Here is a 19,914-nt window from a genome sequence, read left to right as displayed (position 1 = left end):
CATGTCTGTATATATTATAAAATTTTTTTTTTAATTTATGTATTCCTTCTGTTATAACTTGAGTTGTTATTTTTCTAGGTATATTGATATGCCACTTAGCAAATTCAGTTTGCTCTGGAGTTAAGAAGGCTTGTAACAAATAGCTGGCCCACTGTGGGGCGCACATATCTGATATTGGGTGTTAGTATATATGCAAGTACCTTTAGGCTTTCCTGTGTATTCATAATAAGAGTAAACCAAACTAGACAATATTGACAGTTTGTCTGGTTTGGGTTACCTTTTGGATACATTTTTCACAACCTTCATCATGTCTTACATCTAAGATTAAAGAAGGAAGGTGAAAAAGTTCAAAGAAAGAATCAGTCCCACACTACTGTTGTTCATCCTCAAGCTCCTGTTGTGCGTAGATCAGTCAGCTCTTGGTATGTAACTAGGGCAGGGCTATAGTCTGTGTTTTTTCAGGATGAGACGGTCAGGATGCTCTGGGTATCACTGGACCGTCCACTCCCCATTGCTGGCTGGTTTCACACATGAGTGCTGTATCTAGGCAGGGATGCTATTCACCTTCACTTTTTTGTTGGTTTGGAGAGGATCACCAAGTTAGGGGCCTTTTCACCATGGTTTCAGTGGGCTTAGGCATCAATCTTTAATCCACACCTGGTTACCTAGAGAGTGGGGATGGACTGGGGGTGATAAACTAACAGGATAACAAAAAGAATGGGTGAATGATAGATATTTTTGCCAGTGACATTAGTTGGTTAGTAAGTTAGTAAATTTTTTATTTTCTGTTCTCTCAGGCTTCCTGGTAAATATCTTAAAATGGGAAGGGTCCTGTGATAACAGTATTTTATAGGGTGAGGAACCTATTCTTTTAGTTTTTTTGGACCAGGTTAAATTTATTGCGTTTGTTAGGTAAAGTCCCTCTTATAATAGTGGCTGCCTCCAAAAGGTAGGTCACACACTGTGACATAGGTCACCATGCAGCCTCCTCCCTCCTTCCACTGTGTACTCGGTGTCCTTCATCTCCCTTTCCCTTACCCCTCACAATGTACTAGGTCCTTAATTATCCTCATACTAGAATTGAGTACGTAGAATTCTTGTTTCTCCATTCTTGTGATGCTTTACTAAGAAAAATGTGTTCCACTTCCATCCAGGTTAATACAAAAGATGGAAAGTTTTCATCTTTTTAATGGCTGAATCGTATTCTGTGGCATACATATACCACAGCTTCTTAATCCATGCCTGGGTTGATGGGCATTTAGGCTGTTTCCAAATTATGGCTATTGTAAATTGAGCTGCAATAAACAGTCTAGTGCAGGTGTCCTTACGGTACAAGGAATTTTTTTCTGCTGGGTAGATGCCCAGTAATGGGATTACAGGCTCAAATGAGTTTTAGCTTGAGTTCTTTGAGGGTTCTCTATACTTCCTTCCAAAAAGGTTGTATTAGTTTGCAGGCCCACCAGCAGTATAAAAGGGTACCCTTCTTTCCACATCCACACTAGTATCTGCAGTTTTGAGATTACGTGATGTGGGACTTTCTCTTATAATTTTAAGGACAATGAACATTTTTTCTTATGTTTGTTAGTCATTCATCTGTCTTCTTTTTCTTTCTTTCTTTCTTTTTTAAGAGACAGAGTCTCACTTTATCACCCATGGTAGAGTGCTGTGGCATCACACAGCTCACAGCAACCTGCAACTCCTGAGCTCAGGTGATTCTCTTGCCTCAGCCTCCCAAGTAGCTGGGACTACAGGTGCCTACCACAACGCTTGGCTATTTTTGTTGTTGTTGTTGTTGCTGTTTGGCCAAGGCCGGGTTTGAACCCGCCACCATTGGCATATGGGGCCAGCACCTTACTTAATGAGCCACAGGCGCCACCCAGCCATTCATCTGTTGTCTTTAGAGAAGGTTGTATTCATCTCTCTTGCCCATTGATATAAGGGATTGTTGGCTTTTTTCATGTTGATTAACTTGAGTTCTTGGTAGATCCTGGTTATCAAGCTTTTGTCTGATTCAAAGCATGCAAATATCCTTTCCCATTGTGTAGGTTGTCTATTAGCTTTGGTTATAATCTCCTTAGCTGTACAGAAGCTTTTCAGTCTAATTAAAAGTTTGACCTCCACTTGCACCCATTTGGATGCCCTTTATTTCCTTCTCTTGCCCATTTATTTATTTTTGTTTTTGTTGCAGTTGCCACTGAAGTCTTCTTCATAAAGTCTTTCCCAGGCTGATGTCTTCAAGTGTTTTTTCCGTATTTTCCTTGAGGATTTTTATCATTTTGTGCCTTAAATTTAGGTCTTTTATTCATCTTGAATCAGTTTTTGTGAGTGGAGAAAGGTGCAGGTCCAGTTTCAGTCTTTTTACATATGGATATCCAGCACTATTTATTGAACAGGGATTCTTTCCCCAGTGTATGTTTTTGTTTGGTTTATCAAAGATTAGGTGGCTGTAAGATGTTAGTTTCCTCTCATGGTTTTCTGTTTAGTTCCAGATGTCTGTGTCTCTATTTTGGTGCCAGTACTGTGCTGTTTTGTTCACTATGGCCTTGTAGTACATCCTGAAGTCTGGTAGGCTGGTGCCCCTGGCTTTGTTTTTATTGCTAAGAATTGACTTAGCTATATGGGTTTTTATCTGGTTCCATACAAAGTGCAGAATTATTTTTTCCAAGTCTTGAAAGCATGATGTTGGTATTTTAATAGCGATTGCATTGACTCTGTAGATTGCTTTGGGAAGTATAGACATTTTAACAATGTTGATTCTTCCCAACCATGAGCATGGTGTGTTCTTCCATTTGTTAATATTTTCTGCTATTTCTTTACTTAGGGTTACATAATTTTCTTTATAGAGGTCCTACACCCTCTTTTGTTATGTATATTTCTAGGTATTTCATTTTCTTTGCCGCTATTGTGAAGGAGATTATGTCCTCAATTAGCTTCTCCTCTGAGCTGTTACTGACATACACAAAGGCTTCTGATTTGTGGACATTGATTTTTATATCCTGAGACATTACTGTATTTTTTGAACACTTCCAAGAGTCTCGTGGTTGAGTCTTTGGAGTTCTTTAAATATGAGATCACGTCACTAAGAGGGAGAGTTTGATCTCCACTGCTCCTATTTGGATGCCCTTTATTTCCTTCTCTTGTCTGACTGTATTGGTTCAACCTTTCAGCACTATGTTGAATAGTAGTGGCAATAGAGGACGACCTTGTCTGGTTCCAGTTCTTAGTGTAAAAGCTTTACTCCATCCAGTTAAATACTAGCTGTAGGTTTGTCATTTGGTGGCTTCAATCAGTTTAAGAAATATGCCACCTATGCCTATACTCTTCAGTGTTCTAATTAGAAAAGGATGCTGGATTTTATCGTGCTTTTTCTGCATCTATTGAGAGGATCATGTGGTCTTTGTTTTTGCATCTATTGATAGTAATTCTTTCTTTTGTGTGAATACACCACATTTTCTTTGTCCATTTGCAAACTGAAAGGAACTTGAATTGTTTCCATTTTTTGGCTATTGTGAAAATGTGTTACAAGGTTTTGTGTAGATGTAAATTTTCAGTTCTTTTAAGCATATACCCAGGAGTGGTGTACCTGGCCAATACCTAAGTAGCATCCCATTGTGATTTTTTTTTTTTAATTTTCATTTTCCCAATGCTGATGATGTTGAGCATCTTCTTGAATGTGCTTATTGACCATTCATGAGCATATATGATTATGTATTAGTATTTCTTCTTTGGTGAAAAGTCTATTCAATCATAACTGAATCCGAAGAAGGGATGTGGATCAGTTGGTGAACATTTGTGTCATTTCCGCCTTGGGGCAAGTCAGTAATGGTGCCATTAACAGTCATGTCTTGGGTATATACCTAAGAGCTCAGTTGGTGGCTCCTATTGTTTAGCCCTTTGAAGAATTGCCAAGCAATTTTGCAAAGCTGCTACACCATTTTAAATTCTTACCAGCATTGTGTGAGGGTTCAAGCTTCTCCAGATTTTTGCTAAGATTTGTTACTGTCTTTTTTATTTTATCTATCCTAATGACTGATAAGGTTGAACATCTTTTCATATGGTGATTGGCCACTTGTATATTTTTGGAGAAATGAGTTCACATGCATTGCCCATTTTTATTCAGGTTATTTATCTTTTTTTGTTGAGTTATAAGACTACCTTATATATTTTGAATACTGAATCCTTACTGAACATGTTATTCACAAGTATTTTCTCCCTTTTTTTTTTTTTTTGAGACAGTCTGAAGCTGTCGCCCTGGGTAGAGTACAGTGGCATCATAGCTCACAGCAACCTGAAATACTTGGGCTTAAGTGTTCCTCTTGCCTCAGTCTATTTGTTAGTAGAGACGTAGTCTCGCTTTTGTTCAGGCTAGTCTCAGACTCATGAGCTCAAGCTAGCCACCTACCTTGGCCTCCCAGAATACTAGGATTACAGGCGTGAGGCACTGTACCTGGCCTATTTTCTCCCATTTGTATGGATTGTCTTTTCCCTTTCTTGAGACGTGTCCTCTGATATATAAAATTTCCAATTTTGATGAAGTCCAGTGTTTTTGGGTTTTTTTGTCCTTATGCTTTTGGTGCTATATCTTAAAAACCATTTTCTAATCCAAGATCATCAAGATTAAAAGCTGTTTCTGGCTCTGCGCCTGTGGCTCAAGTAGCTAAGGCACCAGCCACATACACCTAAGGTGGCGGGTTCGAATCCCCAGCCTGGGCCCGCCAAACAACAATGATGGCTGCAACCAAAAAATGGCCAGGCGCTGTGGCAGGTGCCTGTAGTCCCAGCTACGTGGGAGGCTGAGGCAGGAGACTCGTTTGAGCCCAGGAGTTGGAGGTTGCTGTGAGCGTGATGCCATGGCACTCTACCCGGGGGGATAGCTTGAGGCTCTGTCTCAAAAAAAAAAAAAGCTGTTTCTTTTTGGGCGGCGCCTGTGGCTCAAAAGGGTAGGGCGCCAGTCCCATATGCCGGTTCAAACCCAGCCCCAGCCTTAGCCCCCTAAGTAACTGAGACTACAGGTACCTGCCACAACACTCAGCTATTTTTTGGTTGTAGTTATCATTGTTGTTTGTCAGGCCTGGGCTGGATTCAAACCCGCCAGCTCCAGTGTATGTGGCTGGCACCCTAGCCTCTTGAGCTATAGCCAAGCCTGTAGTTTTAGCTCTTAATATTTAGGTTTTTGATTCATTTCAAGATAATTTTTGTATGTGATGTGACATTGCAGTATTTTTTTAACAAAATAATGTATTCATTCTGAAGGTAGAGTTTAAACTTTGAAAAATGTTTATATTTATGCAACCCTTCACCATAATCAAAATATAGAACATATCTGTAACCTTATAAGTTCCATCCTGCACATTTGGAATTAGTATCTCTTCCTCTCCAAATAATCAGCCGTGGGCAACTGCTGATCTGTTTTCTTTTATCATAGATTAGATTTTCGTTTTATAGAATTAGGTATGGTTGAACCAATATAGTATGTACTGTATGTGCTCTCTTGTATCTAGCCTTTTTTTTCTCAGAGCTTATTTTGAGATTTTTAAGTTTGTATTGATAGTTTGTTAGTTTTATTGGGGAGTATAGTTTTTTGTATAGATACACCACAGTTTATATATCTATTCACTTACTGATGAGATAGTCACTTCCTGATAGTTCTAGTTCATTAGCAGGTATGAATAAAGCTTCTATAAACATTCATGTACAAGTTTTTTTGTGTACGTATGTTTCTATTAGGGCTAATACTGCGTAGTGAAATTATTACGTAGCATGGTAATACAAGATTAACTTCATAATAAACTGTCAAACTGTTTTCAAAAGCAGTGTTACCATGCAACACATGAGAATTTCATTTATTCTATATCCTTCCAACAGTTAATAATAGTCAAGTTTTTAAAATTTGAGACATTTTAGTGAGTCATTTCATGTATTTATTAACCATGTGTCTCTCTTCTTTTGTGAAGTGTCTATTCATATCTTTTGCCCTTTTTTTGGTTGTATTTCTTAGAATAGAATTGAAAGTTTTTTTTTTTTATTTAACCAATTTGGACAAGTCTTTTCTCAGATTTATGTAAAGGAAATATTTGTACAGCCTATGGCTCACTTTTTCATTGTATTTATAGTGTCTTTTCTGGGAGAAGTTTTTAATTTTAATGAAATTTGTATTAAGTCTAAGAAATCTTTGTTCCAGGATCACAAAGATTTTTGTCCTGTGTTTTCTTCTGTAAGTTATATACTTTACTTTTCCCTTATACTTGAGGTCTTTAATGCATTGAGTTAACTTTTGTACATGTAATTAATGTTGAGGCTTATTTTTTGCTCTTCATGTGGCTATTCAATTTTTCTAGGGGAAGTTGTTCAAAAGACTTTTCTGTCCTCTCTGAGTTATCTTGGTACCTTTCTTGAAATTTAGTAATACAGTATTGCTACTATTGAGGGAAGAATACTGTTTAATGGCATACTGGTAGAGGTATACAAGTTGGCAGTGAGATCAGGAGAACAGGAAGCCAGGAACTATTGAAACAATAGCTTTGAAACTCTCATTTTGTATATAAGGAATATTGTATCTTTAGGATGACCCAAAAGTCAACATACAGAGGGAAAATGGGAAATTGTCATAAATTTTCCTTTATTTACAAAATGTTCATTACGAAATTTACAAAATAATCACAAAATATTCTCTATGCACCGGCCACTTCTTTATAAAATTTTATAAAGAATATTTTATAAATAAAGGAATGCTTAAGTAACAGTTTCCTATGGTGACTTTGGGACACCTTGTATTTTTAAAGTTTTAAATTGAACTTGAAATCAGTGAAAAAAAATTTTTTTTCATCCATTGCAAACATAGTATTTTGCTGAAGAAATAAATGTGTGTATGGAAAGTACTAGATTTTCAGTTGAGTTATTTTCTAGAATTGCTTTTGTCCCAAAATATTAACAGTAATATGCTACTTATGTGCAGAAACAGCATATAGTACTTTGTCTCTGAATTCATTTTATTGGTGAGTAAATTATATCCTTGTAGCATTTTAATAATTTTTGAAAATTATACATTCTGAGCAGTGTACTCATTAAATATTCCCTCTTGATATCTGAATGGTTTTTCTTCATTTTTATAGGATTAGATTGCTAACTGGTAATTTTTGAGCAGCAAAATTTTTGTAGCACATGGATTAAGTACTAGGTGTAATTTTTTTTTTTTCTGGTCTTTCAATTAGAAAATCATGTAGAGACTGTAGTTAAATGAAAATAGGGAAATGACATTTTCTTTTCATTTACAGTGGCAGCTAGACTGTCTTGCTTGCTTGCTGAAGTTAATATGCCAATTTGCAATAGATCCTGCCGATTTGGATTTAGCTTATCATGATGTCTTTGCCTGGTCTGGTATAGCAGAAAGCCATAGGAAGAGAACTTGGCCCGGCAAATCAAGGAAGGCTGCTGGTGATCATGCCAAGGGTCTTCATATACCACGATTAACTGAGGTAAAGTATAGAAGTTATCATCAAATTATAGAAATTAATTAGATTTAAGAGCTGTTGTGTGTTTTCGTTTTTACAAAGAAGTACACTAATGTATAAGAAATGTTACCCTAGATTACTGTGATTCACCAAACAGCTGAAGTGATGCCATCGTTTTAAAGCCACAGTAATTATGAGGCAATATTGCTTTTCTGTTCATCATCCAAAATGCAGGAATGAGTTATAACATTCATTTTAATGTTATGTAACAATAAGATTGGATTAATTGTTTGGACTCAATAATTTATATACCACATACTGCGTGTATAAGGGTCAGTTCAGGAAAGTAAAAGCCATAGTAGGTATTTTGACATAGGACTTAAAATAAAAATAGGACCTTGATTTTACACTTATGCGTTGGAAGGCCGAAAAAGCAAAAATGGAATGTTAAGGTAACCTAGATGAACCATTTACCATTCCTAGACCTAAAGGAACATAGTGAAGTGGTTGGGGTTATCAGGATTTACACACCTGAGGAGGGATCCAGTTGAACTGGGGTTTAGTCCTCTGAAAAGGGGTTCTGCTCAACTACTGTGAGATTATCAGAGGTGATGTGACAAAGTTGGTTGTAGGAGTGCCAAAAAATGCTGAAGGCTAAAACTAACTGCTGCTCCTGGGTAAAATGCTTCTAGAATAATGCTGACAGAAAAAGCAAGGAAATAGTCTCTCTAGTGTCCCCGGTTGGCTAAACCTAATAGGAAGCCAGGTGGTAAAGGAGGAATTTGGTTTGTAGTATACTAACCCTACCATCGTAAAACCAAGAATATAAATAAGTGAATTTAGAGCTTAGACCATTGAACAACGTGGGGACTAGGGGTGCTGACCCTCCGCACATTGGAGAATCTGTGTAACTTTTTGACTCTCCCAGTACATAACAACTAATACCCTGCTATTGACCATAAGTGTTACTGAAAATGTTGTATTTATCATGATGTATTGTTAAAGTTATAAAAAATATTAAGAAAATCATAAGGAAGAGAAAATATATTTACTATTTATTATGTGGAAGTGGATCATCACAAAGGTCTTCTCTGGAATTTTGTGAGTTATGTAGGAAAAGTGATCTCTGCCAATATTACAAATCATTTACATGTAATAAAATTAAACACATGGAGAGAATGGAATCTGAATGTGTTCTGAATGTGTAATTGTGAACTTCCACTTTTGTAACCTACGCTGCTGTAATGTTTGTTATAGACTTTCCAAGGGTATAGAATAAATGTTCTAATTGGTTGTGATCCTTTCCATCAACTCACTAAATAATTTTGATGTTTAATGATGTTTATTGACCTTTATTAGTGATTTCTTTTTGAGATTTTAATAATATATGTAACGTACACATTTATGAAGTTTTAAAACTAATTGGTTTATGTTTAGAAATACATGTATCACATACTTACTGAAAATAATTCAGAATATACAAATGAACCTTTCCCCTAGTCATAGGTGACAATCATTAATACTGTTGTTTTATCTTTTTAGACCTTTTTGTCTTCCACATGCCAATGTTATGTTTTCATAGTTTAGAGAAGGTCCATACTCTTTATTCTTTGCATGAGTTATTTTGCCAAAATAATTATAGCTTAGTGTATACATCTGAGATTTTTGGAAATAAAAATGTTTGTTGCATTACCTCTGTAGACAGAGACGTTTGATATAATATAGATGAGGCATCCTCAAACTATGGTCCTCGGGCCACACACGGCCCGCCAGGTGTTTTTGCCACTGCTGCCTGTCCTACTTAGCAGCCAACTCATCCCGGGGCCTACAGTCCGCCCCTCCAACGGTCTGAGGGACAGTGAACTGGCCCCCTGTTGAAAAAGTTGGAGGACCTCTGATACAGATAAGATTGTAAGAAAGAACATTAATTTATTTAAGAATTTATTGTTATTATTTCACTTGGCCTCTTTAATAGGATTTTTTTAATAGAAAGTTACTCTCTGATTCTAGCATGAGCACCAGCTATTTTAGAAGCTTTTCTTCATTCTGCCCAGGGACAGGTTTAGATGCGGCTCCCCTCGTTTGCTTGTTGGGCACATTATGTACACTTGTGTCACAGTACTTTCTATAGCTGTCTACTCCATAGTAAGAACAGTGCCCTAAGTGTGCCCTAAATGGGTTCTGGCCCACAGAACATATTCTGTAATGCTTTATTAAACCCGTGAATTATTTTTGTCCCGTTCTATGGATAAAGAACTAGAACTTACACAAGTATTTATTAGGATTGTGCAGCTGGAAACTAAATGTTGAATCTCAGGATTTAAAATTTATAATCCATGTTCTTTACCATGGTATAATATGTTACTTTTTAAATATTTATTTCAGGATGATTGAGGAATCTATGACTTGGTTTTTTTATATACGTATTTCAGAAGTAAAAAATACTTAGTTCTTCACCTACCCCCCAAAACACCACTGAAATGTGTAATATATAATTTTTCTTTCACCCAGTTCATTGACTTGAAGGAATCCATGGATGATAATGCAAAGAACATTTTTCCCTTTATTCTAAATTTTTAATATTTTTTAAGTTGCTGATCCTAAATGTGGTTATAAAATTTCTAATATTTGATGTTTTTAACAGTATTTTCAAATAATTCTTAGAATTTCTTTATCTTGTCATAAATAAAAATCAAAATAATTGGAATCTTGAATTAAAAGTAGTTTTTGCTTTGCTATTCAAAGTTTTTTTTTTTTAAATGTTTTTGTTTTAAAGGTATTTCTTGTTCTTGTCCAAGGAACCAATTTGATTCAACGAATTATGTCTGTTGCTTATACGTATGATAATCTGGCTCCTAGGTATGCATTTTTTGTATATTTTATCTATGTATGTGTATACAGTAAGAATAGTATTTCACAACTACATTTCTGAAAAAAAATTAACCTTAAAAAATTATTAGGATATTATAAGGAAATCTCTTACACCTTTTACCCATATTTACACATGTATTAACGTCTTGCTAAAATTGATTGTATATTTATGAGCATTTGTTCTCTCTGTGTGTTTACATGTTTTCCTGAATCTTGTGAGGCTTAAGTTGCAGACGTCATGACTTTTTACCCAATAAATACTTTCATATGTATCTCCTAAGACCAAACACATTTTTAATAATTAGAATAAAAATTTCATATACAAAATTTAACATTGACATATCATGTATAGTCCCTGTTTAAATTGTCCTACTGATATTCTTTATGACAATTATTTTTCCTGACCCAAGGTCATGTGTTGCATTTAGTTGTCATATTTCTTCCATTTCCTTTAATCAGATATTTTCTTGAGTTTCTCTCATGGCAGTGACATTTTTGAGGAGTATACACTATTCTTTGTTGTTTTGTCTTGTTTTTAATAGAGCACTTTTCAGTTTGGGTTTTCCTGATTGCTCCTCATGATTACATTTGGGTTATACATTTTCTAACAAAAATGTTACTTGAGAAATTTTGTGTCCTTCCCTGTATATTCTGATTATGCCAGTTTGTCCCATTATTGGGCATGTTAATTTTGATCAGTTAATTCCTTCCAGTTTCTCTCATATAAAATTGTTTATTTTTCCGTTGTTAATTAATAAGCAACATGTGGAGAGATATTTCGCAAATGTATAAGTTTTCTGCTCTTAATAGAACTTTTCACTGATGATTTCATTGATTATATTTAGAAATTAATATGTTTGTGATATTGTGATTTTTCTAACTCTTACTATTTCCTTTTATTTTTACTTACATTCTATTATGAGAAATTTTTTCTTTTTTTAATTGAGACTGAATCTCACTCTGTCACCCTGGTTAGGGTGCCCTGGCGTCATTACAGCTCACAGTAACCTCGAACTCTTGAGTTTAAGAGATCCTTATGCCTCAGTCTCCGAAGTAGCTAGGGCTATAGGCACCCGCCACAACACCCAGCTAGTTTTTTTATTTATGGTAGAGCCTGTATCTCACTCTTGCTTAGTCTGGTCTTGAAGTCCTGAGCTCCTTGGCCTTCCAGAGTGCTAGTATTATAGGCGTGAGATGTGGCAACTGGCCCTTTTCTTCCCTTTTATTTAGTATCAGTTTGGGTTTATAAGTCTTTTTTTCATTTAGGGTGTTTACTTTGCTCAAATTGTACTGGAAATGCTGATAAAAGCCTCTTCAAAGCTTGTTTGTTTGTCCCCTTGGCATATCTGTTATTCAGGGCAAGATGAAATGGGGGAATCCTTTTTTATTTTAATATCACTTCTGTATCTTATTTGCCCATCTTGTACCTTCACTGCTTTAGTCCTGGAATATGTCATTTCTTTAAATCCCTTTAAGTTCCTCATGGTGAGGAACCTCCTCTAAGTGTCGGGGCTTGGTATATCCGTTGTTGTTGGTATGTCATTGCTTCTGGATTCTCACAGGTCAGAGCTAGAAATATGTATATAAAAATACCCTTTAAACATGTAATATTGTCCCATTTATTTGGACTACAGAGATTTTAATAATGTAGAAAAAATTAATAATTACAAATTCAGGTAAGCTAATTGCTGACTAACACATGGGGACTTGAACTATATGCCTTAGTCACATAAATTATGTTAGACTATGTAAAATTGATTTCTAAATATTTCATAGGTGTTTATATTGAGGTGAACTTTGCCATTATATACAAATGATTTATAAAGCAATGTAAAAACTTTGAAAAGAGCTTAGCCAGTTCTATTCTTATAGAACTCATTACAATCTTTGCAATATTAGTTTGTCCTTCTTAGTCCCCAGGGCTTTCTTGGCTCTTTTTTCTGTACCCTATTCATTTTGTAGGCCCTCACCTTAAATTCATACAGTGCTAGGAGGTCAGTATCAAAGCAGCTAAAATGAAATTTTTGTTTATGTTATGAACAGCCTTCTAATGCTATAAATGTAAAGGGTAGGGGAGCAGGTCACTCCTGGTAAATTTAAATACATTACATTATACCAATACAATAAAAACTAAAAGTGAAATATGGTCAAACACTTGATTGATAAGTTTTAACCTTATTAAGTTTATATCAGTAAAATGGATATCTCTTTTTTTCAGAGAGTGTTATGTTAATCTTTACAAAATTAAGATTTGGCTTTATTTGTAAAAGAAATATAATACCTGTTCATTGGTTTTGTTAAAAAGAAAAGTTTTAATGTTTAGTTTCCTTTAATTTTTTGTTATTAAAGTTAATAAAAGTACCATGAAGAAAAATAGTAATAAAATAATAACTATGCAATTTTCTCTACTTCATAATAACTTGCTTTTAACCATTCCTGACAGAAATTGACATTATGAATACAGAAGGAAGGGTATTTTATGTCAGCATGTGATTAAGAGTCTTAAGTATAGACTCTAAACCAGCAGTTCTCAACCTGTGGGTCACAACGCCTTTGGAGGTTGAATGACCCTTTCACAGAGGGGGTCACCTAAGACCACCCTGCATATCAGATATTTACTTTACAATTCATAACAGTAGCAAAATTACAGTTATGAAGTAACAACGAAAATTTTAAGATTGAGGACCACCACCACATGAGGCACTGTATTAAAGGATCATGGCATTAAGAAGGTTAGGAACCACTGCTCTATACCATTATAGCCTGTCTTAGTAATAAACATCCCTTTAGTAGCTAAATCATGTGCCTTTCTGAGTGAGGGTTTGCTTATTTCAATCTATGTTGTATTCACTTAAATTTGGTTGTTAAATCTAAAATCATTTGGTGTTTGCTATAATAAGATTTTACCAGTGTGATTCTTTTTGTTTTATTTTGTTCATCTTCAAAGTATATAAGACATTTTTATCGACTGTAGTCACCTCAAAATGTACTACTTCTGTCTATCTGAAACATTGTACCATTTGCCCAACAACTACCCATTTCCCTTCTTCCTTCTCAGCCTCTGGCACCCTATCATTCTTCTCTGTACTTTGGTGTATTTGACTTGCCAGTGATTCTTCAAATAAATTGCAAAGTCTGTGGAATAAAGAAATATGAAATATGTAGCTCTTTTAAAATTTTTGGGGGGGGCAAGTTATAAATTTTGAAAGATATTTGGTAATAATTTAAATTAATTTATGAATTTGTTGGTGGTGTGTTTTTCCTTTACAGAGTTTTGAAAGCTCAGTCCGATCATAGATCTAGACATGAAGGTAAGGGTTCTAGAAAGTTTACTTTTAACAAATAAAGATTTGAATAATAGATATATTAACATTTTTATCTTTAATAATTATCATTGTGTTTTCTTTTTATCCCAAATCGTTTACAATCATACTGTTTTCTAATTTTCCTTTAGTTTCACATTATTCAATGTGGCTCTTGGTGAGTTGGGCTCATTGCTGTTCTTTAGTGAAATCTAGCCTTGCTGATAGTGATCATTTACAAGATTGGCTGAAGAAATTGACCCTTCTTATTCCTGAGGTAAGATAAAGATTGAAGATGAATACTGTTACTCTTTATATTTTCATATTATTAGCACTGATAATTTTTTAAAAGGGAATAGAAACAAATATACATGATTCTATAAAGGTATGACATTATTTAAGCTGTTAAGGTCTAGAGTATTTTGAATTATGTATATTTAAAGAACTCTGAATGTTATATATTTTGTAGCACTTTGATTTTTTTCCTAAAATATTTGTTTTATAGAGTGAATGTTCTGAATTTTTTAATTGTTTTTTATAGGGAATGAGCAGTTGCTTAAGAATTTATTTTGGTAATTTATGTTTTAGAAAAGTTCTCTCTTTTTCTATTTAAATAGGAATGGAGGCAAGAGAGAATAAAAATAAACAAGATATATTTATCTTCCCATGTTGTTACTAAGGCCAGGATAGTTTTTATTAGCCATATCTTGATAGTTCTCATATTTTTAAGTGAATAGCAGAAACACATGTACTTAGCCACAAAGTTACTTATTTTTTTTAAATCAGCATTGTCTACTGCTATTAGCTTCTGATTAAATTTCATGTGTGATCTTATTCTGTCTCTGTCCCATATTTTGAGATTTGGGCAGTTCCTCTACAATCTAAAAAATGTTCTGATTTAAGTATTTTATAAGTTACTTAGAGTTCTGAAAATATTTTATCCTGTTACATACCAGATACTTACATAACTTAAACAACTATGACTATCTTCCCCTCAGTTCTATTTTATATTTGTCTGTTCGGGTTCTCTTTTGTTTTTATGGACATACATATGGAAATACATACGAATTTCTAAAATACTGTACATTACTGTATATTTAAGAGTACTTTTTTGAACATATTTAGGAGTACATTTTGAAACATGCATGTGTATGTGATCCGAACATGGTAAAATATTGCTCACACCTGCAATCTTAGCACTCTGGAAGGCCAAGATGGGTGGATTACTTGAGCTCAGGAGTTTACAACCAGCCTGATCAAGAATGAGACCCCGTCTCTATTAAAAGTAGGAAAACTAGCCAGGCATTGTGTCAGTATGCACCTATAGTCCAGCTGCTGGAGAGCCTGGGGCTTGAGGATCGCTATAACACCACAGCACTCTATTGAGGGCAACAGAGTGGAACTCTGTCTCAAAATAAATAAACAAATAAAATGAAATATTGATGAAGTCACCTAACGTTTCTGTCAGCGTTATTAACAATAGCTTTTAATACTAATTCAAACTGTCCTTGGAACTTGCTTTTTCATTTAGACTGCAGTTCGTCATGAATCTTGCAATGGTCTCTATAAGTTATCTCTGTCAGGGCTAGATGGAGGAGATTCAATTAATCGTTCTTTTCTACTATTGGCTGCATCAACATTGCTAAAATTTCTTCCTGATGCTCAAGCACTGAAGCCTATCAGGGTAAGATTTTACTATGTTTAGAGACAGTTTCTGTTTCTTTAGTTTCCTTTGCTTCAAGTTTATGTTTTTTATATGCTTGCAGTAATTTTGAGTTCTTGGTTACTGTCTATAATTTTTACCAAGATGGTAGTAGTTGTACAACTCTTAAAGTGACAGCATTGTGAAACCTGTCCTTGTTACTACTAGTAAGAGAGTCTGTGTTTGGATTTCAGCCTTGTGGTCTCTTTCATGAGTATTGTGTTTGTAAAATACCATCTGTTCTCACTAGATTCTGGGCCTGTGTTAATAAAGTTGAATGATGGGAACATCGTAAGTGTAGCTGCCTTCTCCATTTAGTCACCCAGTTTATTTTGTTCTCATGATATTTGAAATTTTTAGTTTTCTTTCTGGCCCCTGTATATATGCTAGCCTTATTAAAGGCTTCTACCACATAATAAATTCAGAGCCCATTATTAAAAAAAATTAACTTATCCCAGAAATTTGATGCATTATAAGATTTATGTCATTTTCCTTCTTATTTATATCTTTCCAAGTATCATTAGTTTACAACTATTTTTCTAAGACTTCTCATGTTAGCCATTTATATGCTTATTCTGATTGTACAGTAACAAAGAGTGTATTCTCCACTTTTTTGTTAGATTTTGAATACTGTGTAGCTAATATCATAAATATAAATTATTTCCTAAGGCCTGTATTTTCCCAAGTGTGTTATCATTTTGTTATTTTTAAAATTTTTTTACAAACTATAAAATTTTTTTAATAGATAGATGATTATGAGGAAGAACCAATGTTAAAACCTGGATGTAAAGAATATTTTTGGTTGTTATGCAAATTAGTTGACAACATACATATAAAGGACGCTACTCAGGTATGTTGAGGAAATTACATACTAACTTGCTAATAAACTTGAATTATATACATATATTTTCATGACTTAATTGGTGTTTATTATTAAGGGCACATTTACTAATCTATAACTTGTTTGTGCTATTGTAATTTTTCTACTATATCTATACTTCTTTGTCTTTTTCTAATTTCTTTCCTGTTTTTACTCTGACCTTAGTTGAGATGTCATGTGGTGCCTATAAGTAGTTTCTCATCTCTTCTCAGCAAGATAGATAGTAGAAAATGTTATTTGGAAAATGAAATTTAGATTTCGTATTTAAATATATAGCTTTCTATTATAGTATGTGGATTTTTAGAGTCCTGAATATGTAAAATAAAGTTGCAGTTCAAATAGAAGTTACGTTAAGCTTTAAAAAAAAAAAGTCACTTTTTGCCGATCTACCTAATAATTTTCTTAACTAGACTCCCAGGACATTGTCATCAAACAAAGAATGTTTAAAACAAGTAAAACTTGGCACAAAAAGACTTTTATTTTTTCTACTTCACAAAAATTAGCTAAAATGTATATAAGCTGTTAAATCAGAAGAAATGAGGCTAGGCCTGGTAGCTTATACCTATAACACACTTTGGGAGGCCAAGGCAGGAGGATCCCTTGAGGCAAGGAGTTTGAGGCCAGCCTGAGTATAGGCATGGTGGCATTTACTTGTAGTCCTTGCTGCTCAGGAAGCTAAGGCAGCTGGATCACTGGAACCCAGGAATTTGAATTTGTAGTGAGCTTCGATGATACTGCTACACTCTAGCCCAGGCAAAGAGTGAGACTATGTCTAAATAAATAAATAGGAGGAAATGAGAAACACAAGAAAATCCATTTAAATTTTTTTTTTTGGGGGGGGGGCAGATTTTTTGGCCGGGACCGGGTTTGAACCCACCACCTCCGGTATATGGGGCTGGCGCCCTACTCCTTTGAGCAACAGGCACCTCCCACCATTTAAATTTTTAGGAAACATTTTGTTCATGGTTTTTTTTGTTGTTGTTTGTTTATTTGGGTTTTTGTTTTGAGACAGGGTCTTCACTCTGTCTCCCTGAGCAGAGTGCCATGGCATCATAGCTCACAGCAATGTCAGAACTCCTGGGTCTAAGTGATTCTCTTGCCTCAGACTCCTGAATAGATGGGACTACAGGTGCCCACCACCACACCCAGCTAGTTATCTCAGTTTTTAATAGGGACAGAGTCTCGTTTACTCACACTGGTCCCAAACTCCTGAGGGCCAGGTCCACCCACCTCAACCTCCCAGAGTGCTAATATTATATAGACCTGAGCCACTGCACCCAGCCTTTTTTTCATGTATTTAAATAAAAGTGCAACATGTACACTTTATATTAAAATGCCCTGTAGTGTTTGTAATTTCTACTTTGTAGTTTATATTTGGAGTCTTAAAATCTTCTGCTTTTCATTGCATAAAAATTAATAATGAGCAGATATTGTTTTACTTAATTATTATTAAAGTATTGATACCAGATAAACATTTTTTTTTTAAGAAAACCTGGATTTGCCCATTTAAGCTAAAGTAGGCATCTGGTATTATAGGTTACCAAAATAATTTTCCTTCTTAAAGATCTGAGTTTGTTTCAGGGTAATCTTAAATTTAGTTCTATTTTATGAAGTCTGTTTTAATATTGTCACTCAATTATAATGAGAATTAAAGCTTTTTGACATTAACTACAGAGTTTAGTTTATTGTTAAAGCCTAGCTTAAAAATAGTATAAAAAATAAACTTTAGTGGGTGAGTTGTATGTGAACTATATCTCAATAAAGCTGTCAAGAAATAAAACATAAAACATTAGTGTCTTCTCAATAGATTGTGTCTAAAACAATTTATTACCAGTATTCTGTTGCTTCTTTCATAGGATAATTAATGATGAGTTTAAACCTATAATTTTATTAATTGACATATATATAAGTAAAATGTTGGTGTATTAAGTTTGTGATTTAATGAATTTGGAGGAACTACATAATTACCTATAATTAAATGATTGTTGTAATAATTTGTGTGCTACTGAAAATAAAACTATATTTGAATTTGTATTTTCCTTTTATATTAAGACCACACTTCTCGACTTAGATGCTTTGGCAAGACATTTGGCTGACTGTATTCGAAGGTAAAATTTGCTGTCAAATTGACATTCATATTGTTGAGGAAAGATAAAAGATGTAATTACGTGAACTGTTTTGTGTTTTTCCTTTTTTTTGTAGTAGGGAAATCCTTGATCATCAAGATGGTAATATAGAGGATGATGGGCTTACAGGACTCCTAAGGCTTGCAACAAGTGTTATTAAACATAAACCACCCTTTAAATTTTCAAGGGAAGGACAGGTAGGTATTATGATATCCAAATGTCTATGTGAAATATGAATAAACTGTTGCATTGTATGTGAATATATGAAATATTTTAACCTACAAACATAAAATTTTCATGAACATAAATACTGGCAGAAAAAGTAAACTTTAAATAAATTGAACTCTGGGAAATACAAATTAAAAGTTTTAATTCCTATGACTTTATATGGAAAGGTAACTTATTTACACTTTAATGTTTTGCTTTCTATAAAATTGTATATTTTTAATTGACATCTTAAATTGTGGGTTAATATCCTAACAGAATGGAATTAATAAGTAGTCATTATAAATGAGTACTTAATGGTTTTGTATTTTAAAGCCAAAATGTCTGCATCTTCGTAGACTAAAGGATTCTTAAGATAAATTTAAGGTTATAAATTACCCTATTACAAATATCTGCTACTTCCTTTAATCCACAGAACTCCTTTTTATGCTATTTCTTCTAGGCTTGTTTTTTTCCCCCTTTTCCATTACATTTACTAAGAATAATTTGCTTTACGGACTTACCAGTTGAAGTCATATGGTATATGGAAACCAGTATATAACTTTTATCCCTAAATATAAACATATTAAATCAGTTTTTCTGTTAATAACACTGTAAAGCAAAAGTCATTGTAAAGAAAGAAAAAAAAATTAGTTTAGACAAGGTCCCCATGTAGTTTGATTTCCCATGGTGCTTTGATGATGGCCTCCTACAACTTTCTGTGGATATATTAAATACACATGTATATAATTTCCATTTACACATATATAATTTCCGTTTTAGGAAATTATATAAATACTATTCCATGATCTTTCTTCACTAAAAAATGCATATATCAAAAATAAAATATTTCTAAAAACCGAATATGTGAAAGTGAATAATTTAAATCTTTATTTTTTATTTTATTTTATTTTATTTTTCTGACACAGAGCCTCAAACTGTTACCCTGGGTAGAGTGCTGTGACATCACAGCTCACAGCAATCTCCAACTCCTGGGCTCAAGCGAGTCTCCTGCCTCCACCTCCCAAGTAGCTGGGACTACAGGCACCCACCACAACACCTGGGTATTTTTTGGTTGCAGCCATCATTGTTGTTTGGCAGGCTTGCGCTGGATTCGAACCTGCCAGCTCAGGTGTATGTGGCTGGCGCCTTAGCCGCTTGAGCCACAGGCACCGAGCCTTAAATCTTTATTGACATTCACATTGTAAGTTATAGAAAAACTAACTGTTCAGGGGATATCTTTACACGCCTGTCTTCCTCTGTCACCCAGGTTGAAGTCCAGTGATTACAGCTCACCACAGCTATCAGTTTTTGGCCTCTAGCAATTCTACCTCAGCCTTCTAAGTGGGCACCATCATGTCTGGCTGACTTTTTCTTT

General features: G+C 34.4%; 1 protein-coding gene across 4 annotated transcripts in view; it reads left to right on the top strand.

Annotated features, from left to right (window-relative positions):
- The window catches only part of USP34 (ubiquitin specific peptidase 34), a 255,697-nt gene that overhangs the window by 151,668 nt on the left and 84,115 nt on the right, over positions 1–19,914 (top strand). For all 4 annotated transcript variants that reach the window (XM_023512071.1, XM_012804030.2, XM_023512069.1 and 1 more), the window contains 8 exons: positions 7,275–7,475; positions 10,228–10,310; positions 13,593–13,633; positions 13,777–13,901; positions 15,156–15,308; positions 16,072–16,176; positions 18,259–18,314; positions 18,409–18,529. In XM_023512071.1, coding sequence (XP_023367839.1) covers positions 7,275–7,475; positions 10,228–10,310; positions 13,593–13,633; positions 13,777–13,901; positions 15,156–15,308; positions 16,072–16,176; positions 18,259–18,314; positions 18,409–18,529 — 885 coding nt within the window. The remainder of the gene's footprint in view (positions 1–7,274; positions 7,476–10,227; positions 10,311–13,592; positions 13,634–13,776; positions 13,902–15,155; positions 15,309–16,071; positions 16,177–18,258; positions 18,315–18,408; positions 18,530–19,914) is intronic.

The sequence above is a fragment of the Otolemur garnettii genome, unplaced genomic scaffold, assembly GCF_000181295.1.
Source record: "Otolemur garnettii isolate 467f Iridium unplaced genomic scaffold, OtoGar3 scaffold00024, whole genome shotgun sequence".
Lineage (NCBI taxonomy): Eukaryota > Metazoa > Chordata > Mammalia > Primates > Galagidae > Otolemur > Otolemur garnettii.
This window is presented reverse-complemented; position numbering and strand designations above follow the sequence as displayed.